The following is a 13,409-nucleotide window of genomic DNA, read 5'->3' as shown; positions in this document are numbered from 1 at the left end:
ATCGGGGAGTCCAGGAAGCGATGCTTGTCGGCCTCCCTCATATCCGCCAAGGTCAGCCATAGGTGGCGCTCCTGGACCACCAATGTGGACATCGTCTGACCCAGGGCCCGCGCCGTGACTTTCGTTGCTTTAAGTGCAAGGTCCGTTGCCGTGCGCAGTTCCTGCAGCACACCTGTGTCAGCACCACCCTCGTGCAACTGCTTCTCACCGTAACCCTCAGGTCTCCCTGACCATGAACCGAAGTAGCCCTCCGGCCGGAGGAGCTAGAGCGGGGCATGGCAAGGGGGATACCCCCCCGTTTAATGAGGAAATATCTGGACCGCAACATCGCGATGGTCATGTTCCCGCACGGCTCCGAAGCGAAAAGCTGATGTGCGTTTGCACGCGCTCTCCTTTTATACCCGCGCTTCGGGCGGGGTACGCGTGGCGAAACACGCACGCCAACTGTCATTGGCTTGTTTAGTTAACACTCGAAGGTGATTGGGCTCTCGGGCGAGATCCCAATTCGTCAGTCACGACTGACGTAACGTCGAATGTGACTGACTGAAAGGGAACTTATAACATCAAATACTACCATGATGATTGATTCTTCAGAATTTATATGTTTTTACACATTATTTTAATTATTATTTGCGGCAAAAGTTGTCATGAAAAGAATGATTTAATGCATAAACTTTAAAATAGTATTTATTTATTCATTCTTTTATTTATTTATTCTTTAATTATTGCTTGCTTTTGCATTAAATCATGGCAACATTTGCCTCAAATACTGGAGTAAAATTAATTATGAGCTAGACATGCTCTCTACAGGTTTCGTAAGATTCACGAGTGTGATGTGAGACCAATGAGGGAGCAGTTTTGTGGATAGAGAGAAAGAGTAATGGAAACTGTACCGTATGACAGGCCACAGGTGCCACAGATATCTGCATCCACACACACACACACACACACGTCTGGTCAGCTATCCTTGTGGGGACTCTCCATAGGCGTAATGGTTTTTCTACTGTACAGACCGTATATTCTATTGCCCTACACCAACCCTACACCTAAACCTACCCCTCACAGGAAACTTTCTGCATTTTTAGATTTTCAAAAAACTTAATTTTGTATGATTTATAAGCTTTTGTACCCGTGGGGACCACAATTTAGGTCCCCACCTTGACATGAGTCCCCATGAGTCTGTGTGTAGTCAGGTTTAAGTCCCCACCAGGATGTATAAACCTGTACACACACACACACACAGGCTTCACAGGGATTATAGGTGTACCTGATTAAGCCGTCATCCACTGACCACTGAGAAAGAATGAGACCGATGACGATAAAGGAGAAGAGACAGAAACCCCATAGAGAGAGAGAGTGTGTTTGTGGCAGCAGCTGAAGTGAAGAGATGTTGACGTTGAGAAACACAATATGAAATGAAATACTCTATGTAGAGATGAATAGATGTTTCTCTCTCACTCAATCCCTCACTTTATCCGCCTCTGCATCATATGTGAGGGCGTGGTATACACACACACACACACACACACACGGGTCAGTTTCCTGTAGGCTGATTCTCACACACAGACAGAAGATGTTGTGATGAAGGGTTTTCATCATCCATGCTTGCACTTCAATGATGTCGGTTGTTCAGAAACTTAACCTGCTCGCTCATGAGGAGGAAGTAGAAGAGAGACTAATACCACCAGTCATCCAGTGCGCTTTTAGTATTATTTACTATTATAGTATTTATTAATATTTGAATTAGCTTTTAGTTTTATATTTTCAGTTTACATTTTAATTTAAGTTTTAATTATTTTCTTATGTGCTTATGTGATTTTTTTTTTTTTTTATGTATTTTATAAATATGCTTTATTTAACTTTTAGTTTTAGTTGCCGGTGCAGTATTTTGTTATTTTAAACTATTTTTTAAGTAAATGTATTAAATTAGTTATTTTGTTATGTGTTTATGTGATATTTTTAATTAATTTGTAAATACTTTATTTTCAGATTTAAGTTTAGTAATTTTAGTACTGTTTTTCATCTGATGTATATATTTTATTTCATCTTAATATCACTTACTAAAAACAATTTGCATTATTTATTTGTTTACTTGCTGTGATGTCATTAGGTGTGCCAGTGCATTTAGCAAATTATTACAATTTAGATTTTTATTATTACAATATTACAATTTTAACATTTTCTGTATTTGGAGTAAAATCCTGAATTGTATGGGATAAGGCCAGGAACATGTATTAAGATTTAAGTTGACTTTTATAGAAATTGGCCATTTTTGGGTCCAGATGGGCTTTCTCAGAACTGATTAAAAAAAAAAATGTAATTAAAGGCCTTTAGTTGACCACACACACACACACACATCTGGCCTGTTCCAGATCTCTTCAGTCTAATCAATACATTTAAACAATAAATTAATGTGATGGAGCCAGAGAGACCAGACCTGCAACTAAAACAAAATCACACATTTCACTCTTCATTTGCACGATTTAAGGAATGGTTAACTAAAAAAAGGTAAATTCTATAAGCATTAACTCATCATATCATGCTGCTCTTTTCTATGCAAATTAACAAGAGCTGTACAGCTCCACAAATGACAAAAGGCAGCATAAAAATATCATAACAGTATGACTTAATCAAAATCATCTTGTGTGTTTATTTAAGAAATCAACTCAAATTTAAATAGCTATTTACTGAAAACCTTACAAATCTTACCTAACAGCCATGGTTCACTTTCATTTGTATGAAAAATATCTGGTTATGATGATAGAAATTGTGTCTGCTATTCATCGAAGATTTGTAGCTTATAAACAGGGAACGCTGAGGTGAAAACCCAAGAGTCATTCTGTGTGTTTGTGTTTTAATTGGGCGACTTAATGAGAAAATCTTTGACTGTTTGGATGCAGTGGGTTCAGCGCTAGAATACAAATAACAAGCGTTTTGTCTCTTTCTCTTCCAGGGAGACACGTTTCAGCACATTCAGGACATTGTGTCGTTTCTGCTGAGGACGATAAACCGCACAGTCATCACCATGGGCCGAGAACACGCTCTCATTGTGAGTTTAAACCACTAGATCATCTCCTTCCATTGTCCTTTCATTGTTCTCTCTTTTAAGTCAAATATCGCTATTATTATTGCTCATACTTAGTTAATGCAAGCAAAGGCCAGACCAGACCAGACCAGAAACATTTACTGCATTAAAATACACGATTTTATTGACGTCATCTTAAATATCTCAATTACAAACAAGTGGAGGGAGTAAGAAGAAGTGCACTGTGGGAAATGTAGTCTTAGACTATCAGAATATTGGCATATAAAAATACATTGATTATAATATTTGTTATTTTATATATTTATATGTATATACTGTATATTTTCAAGTCTGGACATGAATACAGGACAGATACGGAGTGGAAGACGTGCGTTTGAACCAGCGTGTGTGTTCGTACTCTAGGAAGCTGTATGTGAGAAGGTGTGAATGATAGAGAAAAATGTATCAGTGTTTGTGAATTCATAATGAATCTAAACATTAAAGCTACAATGTCTGGGAGAACATCAAACATTTACACTTTAAATTCAGTCTTACAGGTTTGTGAGGAAATTAGCGATTGCATCCATGTTGCATTAATAGGACTTTCATGTCATGGTGAAATGACCATAATTACCAGTCTCCAAGTAGTAAAACCTGCCCATGTTTTTGTCGAACTTCCAAATTACAAGTCAGAAACTCACAATTTAATGAAAACTCTGGCTAAAACTGGCAAACAACAGCTGCTGTACCTCTAGACATATATTATCTTTACTATTGTTTTGTTAAGTTTCCTGATGCACGTTCACTGAGAATATGGAGGTAAATTAATGTAGTGATTAATCATTTTTTCTTTCATCGTGAGTAAAGCTGGACATGCTGCCATTTTGGTGTTATGCAGCAATTTGCAGTAATTTTGGCATTGAGTGTTGCCATAGAAATTAATAATTTCTGATTCTGAGAAACTGAATAATTCTGAGTAGTCTCATTTAGTAATTATGGTCATTTTGATGAGACACGGGGCCATTCACATACATCTGAAAATGGCCCAAGGGAACCAAATGTGATATGGTTTTTGAAAAATGTAACTTCTTTTAATTTGACACAGTGTCTTAAAAATACATGTTTATGTATATGTACATATGTACAACTAAAAATGATGCAGATGTAATACAAGAATGTTTGGTATGAACAGCCACTTTAGTCACACTTTCTCTCTTGTTTTTGCTTCTAGAACCACACTGAAAGTTGAGAATTTTAGAACTTTAAAATTTAGAATTCTGTACTTCAGTCTTTAATACATTTAAACTCTGTTTCAACACCTAGTGAGCTGCCTAAAATAGGCAGCATCCTTACTGAAATAGAGTGAGTGATTGCTTCCAACTGACTGATTTCAATTAAAGAAATAGTTCAGACTAAAAATGAAAATTTGCAGAAAATGTACTCATCCTCAGGCTGTCCAAGATGTAGATGAGTTTGTTTCTTCATCAGAACAGATTTGGAGAAATGTAGCCTTATATCACTTGCTCACCAATGGATCCTCTGCATTGAATGGGTGCCGTCAGAATGAGAGTCCAAACAGCTGATAAAAACATCACAATAATCCACGAGTAATCCACACCACTCCAGTCCATCAGTTAATGTCTTGTCAAGTGAAAAGCTGCATGTTTGTGTGAAATGAATCCATTTTTAAGATGTTTTTAACTTCAATCTGTTGCTTCCGGCCAAAATATGAGTCCATAATCCATAATAATGCTTTCTCCAGTAAAAAAGTAGTCTCGTCTGAATGAGGAGAGAAATATGCACAGATAAAGCACCGTTTACAAGTGAAAATTGTCCAAAAAAGTTAACAAATGTGTGTGTAGATTTTGACGTGAGAGGAGAGTTGGACGGACTATATCACTGGAGGAAGCGTTATTATGGATTCTGGACTCCTATTTTGGCCAAAAGCAACAGTTTGAAGTTAAAAACATCTTAATCACTTCACAAGACATTAAGTGATGGACTGCAGTGGTGTGGATTACTTGTGGATTATTGTGATGTTTTTATCAGCCAGAGTTTGGACTCTCATTCTGACGGCACTCATTCACTGCAGAGGATCCATTAGTGAGCAAGTGATGTAATGCTACATTTCTCAAAATCTGTTCCAATGAAGAAACAAACTCATCTACATCTTGAATGGCCTGAGGGTGAGTTCATTTTCAGCAAATTTCAATTTTTGGGTGAACTATTTGTTTAAGCAGTAAGTGTAAGAACTTGGATTTTTCCATTAAGGACAATGCAGTGTGGTTGCATCTTATAAGACGGCCTAATGGCATGGGGAGCTTAACTACCGGTTACTTAAAATGCTGTGTAGGTAGGCAGATCACTAGGTTTGGGAACAGAGTGCTAGACATTCATTAGTCGGGGACGAAAGCCATCCACACACAAAGGTCAGAGAACGTTGACGAGGAGATGAGACAGAGAATCTCCATCAGGATAACACTCCGTCCATCAGCGTAAAGAGGGATATCGACTGCGTTCTGCCTCAGTCAGACACTATGAAGGGGATTTATTGACTGGTTAGATGCAAGGTCTTGTGGGTCTCCTTGGGTTTTAAATTGTCCTCAAGTTTTCAGGATGTCAGATGAGCTTTTGGTTCAGCCGTGGCTTTGAGATGTTTGTCACAATGTAACAATTATTTCAAAGCATAATCCGTTCAGTAAGAGTAATGTTTTTAACAAATCCTTTATCCTTTATCCTGTTATGAAGCATATACGTCCATAAGTTTGGTTTTTCGACATCATAACCACAGCGGTGATGCTGGTGGCATTTTCCATGAATGCAAACTAACTTAATTATGAATTTCTGTGGCAATCTAAGCTGCGGTGGTTCTCTACAGCCACCAGAAACACTTCTTTCGCAGTTTCTTGACGTGGCTCTTGGTTCGAGGACGTATGTGGGCGGGCTTTGGGACGGGGGCGGGAACATCGTACTCTGCTTCATCCAAGGCTTCCAGAATGCTTTGAAATCGTCCCTCCTGCACACGGAAGTCGTGCTCCACACTAGAAATACAGAAATAGATATTAGGGGAAAAAAAAGAAGCAATTATGCATTGAAAGATGCACATATTACTGAAATTTGCTGAAAATGTACTCCCCTTCAGACCATCCAAGATGTACATGAGTTTGTTTCTTCATGGGAACAGATTTGGAGAAATGTAGCATTGCATCACTTGCTCACCAATGGATCCTCTGAAGTGAATGGGTGCCGTCAGAATGAGTTCAAACAGCTGATAAAAACATCACAATAATCCACAAGTAATCCACACCACTCCAGTCCATCAATTAATGTCTTGTGAAGCCAAAAGCTATGTGTTGAAACAGTTTATTCTGGCTAAAATATGAGTCCATAATCCATAATAACGCTTCCTTCAGTGAAAAAGTTCATCATCTGTTGTCTCTCACATCAAAATCCACCAACATGTTTGTTTAGAACTGTTTTAGACTGTTTTTGTGCGCCATCTGTGCATATTTCCCTCATGATTCAGGCGAGATGACTTTTTCACTGGAGGAAGCTGTATTATGGATAGAGGATTCATAAAACATCGTAATGATGTATTTGTTTCTTACAAAGTCACAAGACATGACTGGACTGGAATGGTGTCAATTACTTGTGGATTATTGTGATGTTTTTATCAGCTGTTTGGACTCTCTTTCTGACGGCACCCATTCACTGCAGAGGATCCATTGCTGAGCAAATGATGTAATGCTACAAATTCTCCAAATCTGTTCCAATGAAGAAACAAACTCATCTTCATCTTGAATGGCCTGAGGATGAGTAATTTTTTAAAAATTTTAAATGTTACAGAAGTTAAATGCATTGTGAATGTAATTTCTTGTTGTTTTTAAGGTCATAATGTAAAATATAAATGTAAATGTAGCAAAATATAGGATACTTGCAAATATAGGATACTTTAAAACATAGGGAAACAAGATAGAAATTTTGATAATATTGATGTTGTGTTATTAAGGAATAATTTCTATAATTTGCAGTAATTACAACTAAAGTTTTTTATATATATCTTGTTTTTGTGAATAAAGTATGTGCCTAATGAAAGAGAGAAAGAAAAACAAAAACACCCTTTTCATCATCTGTTCTGGCAGATCATAAATTAGGACATTAAGACAATATGACACAAAACTAAAGACAAACCGACACATAAACAGAGAAACATTCTTCAAACTCTCACTCTGTCTTTCTGTTTGCCGCTCTCTATTTCCTTCTCCTCAATTCGTCATTTATCTCACTTTCTTACAAGTTTCACAGCACAGCAGTCAGGTTCTGGAAGTAAAAGTCTTATTCATTTTTTTCCATTGAAAGATTGATTTTTAATGGTAATATATAAACCTTTCAAGAGACACCGACTGTGAGCTCTGGAGTTAAATCATTGCAGCTGCTTCTGCTCTGGGACTTAAAAAAAGTAAAGATAAAAAATCATGTTTAATAGCCAAAATCCCACAATTCCAAAGAGAGATCCACCATATAATGTTCTTGAAAGAAGTCTCTTCTGCTCACAAGGCTGCATTTATTTGATTACAAATACAGTAAAAGCAGTAAAATTGTGAAATATTATTACAATTTAAAATAAATATTTTTTATTTGAATATTAAAAAAAAAAAATTATTCCTTTGATCAAAGCTGAATTTTCAGCATCATTACTTCAGTTTTCATTCTATAATATGCTGATTCATTGCCTAAGAAACACTTCTTATTATCAATGTTGAAAACAGTTTTTTTCTGCAAACCATGATACATTTTATTTTTCAGGATTCTTTGATGAATATAAACATCATTTATTTGAAATATAAATATTTTATAACATCATAAATGCCTTTCACTTTTGATGTTGCATCCTTGCTGACACAAACTTTTAAAATCATCATTTTTGAGTTTCAATACACAGTCTTTGTCATCTTTGCGATTTTCAAATACGCTTTTTTGTTGTTTTTAAAATGAAAGTTTGTAATATTTTGCTTTATCTCAGAGCTGGTTTGTTTGGGTCAAGGATTAAAACTCTTTACGATTACTTTTTTTAAATCCCAGTGCATAAATGAATGAGACAAATACTTCTGGAGCCAAGGCCACTGACATGAACTATTATCACAACGGCGAAGCATACAGAGATTCTGACCGTTTCATCGGACCGCAATCTAACAGCATGCGAATGTGTGTGTGAGGGTTATGCCCTCTATTTACAGTGTAGCCACAGTCCTGCCTGCAATTTCCCAGCAACTAAGTGAGTTTGAGAGAAAGAGAAAAATGAGGGGCTGTGATGAGCAAAAGATGGAGGTAAAGGGATGAGAGACTAATGCAGACTGACAGAGAATATACTGAAGGTTAACAAACCCCATAATGACAGATGGAGATAAACAAAGTGTGTTCAATCACAGCTTGTTATAGGACACTGTATGGAAAGTACACCCGTCCCGCAGGGATTGTGCTACTGTGTTTCTTTTCTAAATCATTATATTATTGTGATTGGCCATCTTTCCTACAACTGATTTGCATTTTCTTTTAATGCATTTGTGTAATATGGAATCTTGTTTCTGCCATGGAATGAAAAAACTAGAAAAGGTAATTGCGGCATTTTATCTCACAATTCATAATTGCAAGATATAAACTCAGTTGCAAGTGAGAAAAAAAAGGAGATATAAACTCAGAATTCTTACTCTTTATATCTCGCAGTTCCGAGTTTACATCTGCCATGAAAACATAAAAAAGGTAATTGCAACATTTTGTCTCACCATTTTCTTGCAATTCTGACTTTATAACTTACAATTCAATTCTGGCTTTATTTCTCACAGTTTTGGCTTTATATCTTGCAATTCTGATTTTTTTTTTTTTAGAATTGCAAAAATAGTCCAAATTGTGAGATAAAAAATCTGCATGGCGAAAACAAGCCTCTGTAGTTCAACCATCTTTAGTTGTATTTATACATTTGATGCTCTGTTGATATTAAACATGATGCTTAGTGTCGCAATAGCAGCAAAGCGTCTGTGATGCAGCATTTCACAGGCAGAACTAAAGCCTTAATCTCAAACTCTCCTTTTGTTGCTGTGCAACAAAAAATGCAAATCTAGTTATTTCTGTATTGCATTTGATACTCGACAGCTTTTGCCGGCTGTAAATCTGTTTTTCAGTGTTGCTGTCATTTCAGAGGGCGTCATTTGTCACTAGAAATTGCTAGGTGATGTCTCTGATTTGCATATCCAGATGACACATTTACATGTACTGTATATGATCAGTGCACCATGCAAATTTGTCTTCACTGAAGGTTTTTTTTAGCAGTGCAATTGAAATGCTGTTTTTGTCATCAGTAGTGCTTGCATTGCTATTTTTATTGCTATTATTGTTGGTCTATTATTATTGGTCGAACTCTGTGTTAGTGAGACCTTTAACTCTAAGTATTAAACTTTGTCGCATAACGTTTGTGCTAAAGACATAAATTATTAATTGAGAGGATAATTTGTTTCGGGTTTGTAACTGCTGAGCAGCCACCTGAGCTTTGCACGGGCAAAGAAAACGTTGAAGAAGAGTGTGCATTTCTGTTTTGTAAGGAGCATTATAACCAAGCCCATCTCAATTTTTCTTTGTTCCTTGAGGACGAGGCATCAAGTCACAGAGAAGGAGAGAGATAAAGAAGTATGGAAGCAGAATTTGTGATGAACGGATCTTTTGAGGAAAGAGAGTTCACTCAGTCAGAAAGCTCAAAGCTGGAGTCTGCACTTTCAGACGGAGAGAAATCTTAATCATCAATATTATCTTCCCGAAATCATGAGTCAAAGGAAATCTACTGCTATAAATCACACTGCGTCCGTGAACACAAACCCATAGGAAAGTGTTTTTTTTTTGGCACAGATTTAGCTTTTTTGCTCTGGAGTCTTAAAGACAGCTTGAAATCCAGAGTTCTGTAGTCCAAGTTGACAAAAGTTCATTTTTAAAAGATACACAATTGCACAATTTAAATGAACTTTTTTTTCTGCTTCTGGGAAAATGAGGCAGAAATATTGATGAAAAGAAGACTAAAAAGTACAGTTTTTAGTGTGGTATATAAGTTAAAGAAACTTTAATTGTCTGACTTTAGTGCTAATTTGAACGTAAAAGCATAATCTTAACTAACAGTTTTGAATATTGACCTGTCTTCACTGAAACAGACAGGAGATCTACTTTTGACTTTGTCTTAAATGCATTGTTTAAAGTTACTGTAGTGTGATTTTATTATGAAGTTTTGTGTCTGATGTGGTGGCCCTGTAGTGCACAACACAACAAAATTTAAATCGCAACTCTAATTTAACAACACAGCGGAACAAGCAGAAATGCTTCTTTCTCGACCACTATAGAGGGTGCATTAAAGCTAACATTTCAGGCTTCATTCTAGATGTAATGGTTTAACAAAAATCCAAGTTTTCAACTTTTTTATATGGTACCAATCTTTTTTTAATGAACCCTTGAGCAGGGTGTTAGCAGATGTTGCTTATTGCATTTGAAATGAGCCAAGTCATTTAGGCTATAAATGCAAAGTTCAAGTGTCCATAAAAAATATTGGTACAGTAAAAACTGTTCTGAATTTGGAACATTATCTCTAGTATAAAGGTTGAAATGTTAGCTTTAATTCACCCTCTATTAATGAATGGATGCATAAACACATAACCTAATAAATGAATGCATGAATGAATGCACAAATGCATGAATGACGGCATAAATGAATCCATGAATGCATCAACTGATGAATGAATGCATGAACACACAAGCAAATGAATGAATGCATTAACAAATGCATGCACACAGGAATGCATGCATGAGCAAATGTATTCATGCATGAACAAATATATGCATGCACGATCAAATTAATGAATGCATGAATGAATGTATGAACACAAACGAATGAATGAACGCATAAACAAATGCATGAATGAATGCACAATTGCAAAAAATGCATAAACAAAAACATAATTGGATTCATGAATGCATGAACACTTAAACTAATAAATGAATGCTTGAATGCATGAACAAACACATCAATGCATGACCAAACACATGAATGAATGCATGAATGCATAAGCAAATAAATGAATGCAGGAACGAATGCATGCACACATTGCAAATTTATCCATGCACGAATGAATGTATAAGCATATAAAATAATGAATGAAAGCATAAATGCATGAATGAATGAATGCATGAATGTATGAACTCATAAGCAAATGAATGAATATAACTGAATGGATGCTTATACAAATATATGTATGCATGATCAAATGAACAAATGCATGAACAAATAAATGCATGCATGCATGATCGAGCAGATTAAAGAAACTTGTCAAGCCTACTGTGCATTTCATATGAGGAGCACTATTTGTAAGACACAGAGTTTTGCCTATTTAGTGTGCTCCGAATCAGTCACTACATTTAGGATGCTGCCTTAGAAGGAAGTTGCTTATGTAGACAGCAAAGCAGCTTGACAGCATTTGCAACAGAACCTCTGTATATGTGTGTGTGTGTTCCTGGCTTTTCTCGACTGTATTGTCATGAGATTTAACTTCAATAGGAAATCCATCTCTCTTAATTGATTCCCGAGGCTTTACCTCAGTGTGAGTGCTGGAAACATGTATTAGTGTGCGATTAGCTCTTCATAGTACGGGAATAATGATCCTGTTTATCCCAACAGGAAAGAAAGGAAGAGAGATAACGGAGTCGAGGGAATTTCATATGTGTGTGTGTTTGTGTGACAGGAGGGATATCGCACAGGTTCACAGTTTTCTCTGGCTTCATGATATGTGTGTTTGTGTGTGTATGTGTGTGTGTGTGTCCCTCAGGGCTTCATTACAGTTGAATGGGAGCTTGAGCTCACTGTCCCTTGATTATAACAAACATACAAACAGCTGACTCTAATAAATACATCACACACCTACAAAAGCACACACTCATCTATTTAACTGCCTGCTTAAAGATTTCTCCTTTTTTCTGAGTCTATGATAAATAGTAATAATGATGCTTGATTTAGCAAGAGGCACCAATTAAGACTGAAACAGTCTGTTTCCTCTGAGTAGAGGAGATGCTCATATGTTTCTGCTGACCGTCGGATGTTTTGATCTGCTGTAGGATATTGATGCAACTCTTAAATCATTCTCATGTTTTCCTAGTGAATTTCTGTCTGTTTCTGCCCCCCAGAAGACACATAACTCAGATGTGGCTCTGCACACGATTTATAATATTTTAAATGGGTCATGGAAAATGGATTTTCTTGCTCTTTTGAGTAGAATTTTAACCCTGTTTTAGTTTAACCCTAAATGATCAACATGATCAAAATGTTGTGCATAAACCTGTCACATACAATCTACTACATGCCTTCAACATACTATAGTTGATCTATACTATGTACAGTACATCTGCATCAGACAGATGTCTCAGATGTTGCATTGCATCTCTCTGCACGAGTGTTGCATTTTTAACATGGCTTTTAGACTCCAGTGTTCTGCTCTATTCAGTCACCGTCTACCTGTTTTTTAGCACAGCATGTCCTGTGTGACACCCGTTAATGCTCTCTGTGCAGCATTGAGCGCTGTTGCTGAAAGTCTGAAGAGTCATCGTGTAAAGTGAGGTTTTGTCAGCCTATAACCATCATAATAGCAAAAACGCCACTCCAAAAGAAATCACAAAATTATAAAAGGCTTCAATTTGGCATTTTTGCATGTGGTTGTTTCTGGGCTTTGATAAGTCTGAAATGCTTGATGTTGATAAAAGTCATGCAATTAATATGCTTTGCGTGTTTGCGTTAGTTGTGAGTACTCGTACCGTATCTGTTGTTAATGTTAAGGTTAGCCATTCACAGCAGAGGTCATTTGCATATAGTACAGTAGCAGAATCAGCCTGTTTAATTGTAAGGCTTGGACAGGGAGGAAAATGGTCATAAAAGGCTAAAATGTGACATGATAGACATAAGTGGACTGCTGGGGTGATGTTTACCTGTATATAATGCAGGCTGTTTTCTGGCAGGTTGAGCAGTTGTTGATGTCCTGACCTGTTCTGTAAGAGCAACGCCTGAAAAAACAAGAAAGTATGAAGACCTACACACACACACACACACACACACACTTTAAGCATGTGATTCACACACAGAACATTGAATTAGAGGTCTGTGCTTTTCCATCCCACTTCCACCCACAATGAGTTTCTTCCTACACATGTCTGCGTTTTTATTTGTTATTTCCAGGTATTACAAAGAAGAGTCTTCTTTTCAATAATGTCACAAGAGATGTTCTTATTGTAGCCTGTGTTTTAGTTGTTAAAAGTTTTATTATTAAGAATAATTATTATTAAGCTTCAGTCCAGTTTATGTACATTT

General features: G+C 36.6%; 2 protein-coding genes across 5 annotated transcripts in view; one reads left to right on the top strand and one right to left on the bottom strand.

Moving 5' to 3' along the window:
- LOC107654652 (dedicator of cytokinesis protein 2-like) overlaps positions 1 to 13,409 on the top strand; it is a 143,653-nt gene that overhangs the window by 71,024 nt on the left and 59,220 nt on the right. Inside the window, exon 26 of the mRNA XM_016441833.1 lies at positions 2,954 to 3,049. Coding sequence (XP_016297319.1) covers positions 2,954 to 3,049 — 96 coding nt within the window. The remainder of the gene's footprint in view (positions 1 to 2,953; positions 3,050 to 13,409) is intronic.
- Positions 5,209 to 13,409, bottom strand: part of LOC107654651 (actin cytoskeleton-regulatory complex protein pan1-like) — a 41,705-nt gene continuing 33,504 nt past the window's right edge. For 3 of the 4 annotated variants that reach the window (XM_016441829.1, XM_016441828.1, XM_016441830.1), the window contains 2 exons: positions 13,031 to 13,131; positions 5,209 to 6,066 (listed from right to left, as the gene is read on the bottom strand). In XM_016441829.1, coding sequence (XP_016297315.1) covers positions 5,705 to 6,066; positions 13,031 to 13,131 — 463 coding nt within the window. In that variant the 3' untranslated portion in view covers positions 5,209 to 5,704. The remainder of the gene's footprint in view (positions 6,067 to 13,030; positions 13,132 to 13,409) is intronic. The other variant, XM_016441831.1, reaches the window with a different exon arrangement.

The sequence above is a fragment of the Sinocyclocheilus anshuiensis genome, unplaced genomic scaffold, assembly GCF_001515605.1.
Source record: "Sinocyclocheilus anshuiensis isolate Anshui unplaced genomic scaffold, SAMN03320099.WGS_v1.1 scaffold675, whole genome shotgun sequence".
NCBI classification, from domain to species: Eukaryota; Metazoa; Chordata; class Actinopteri; order Cypriniformes; family Cyprinidae; genus Sinocyclocheilus; species Sinocyclocheilus anshuiensis.
The sequence above is the reverse complement of the archived record's forward strand: the minus strand, read 5'-3'. Positions and strand labels throughout refer to the sequence as shown.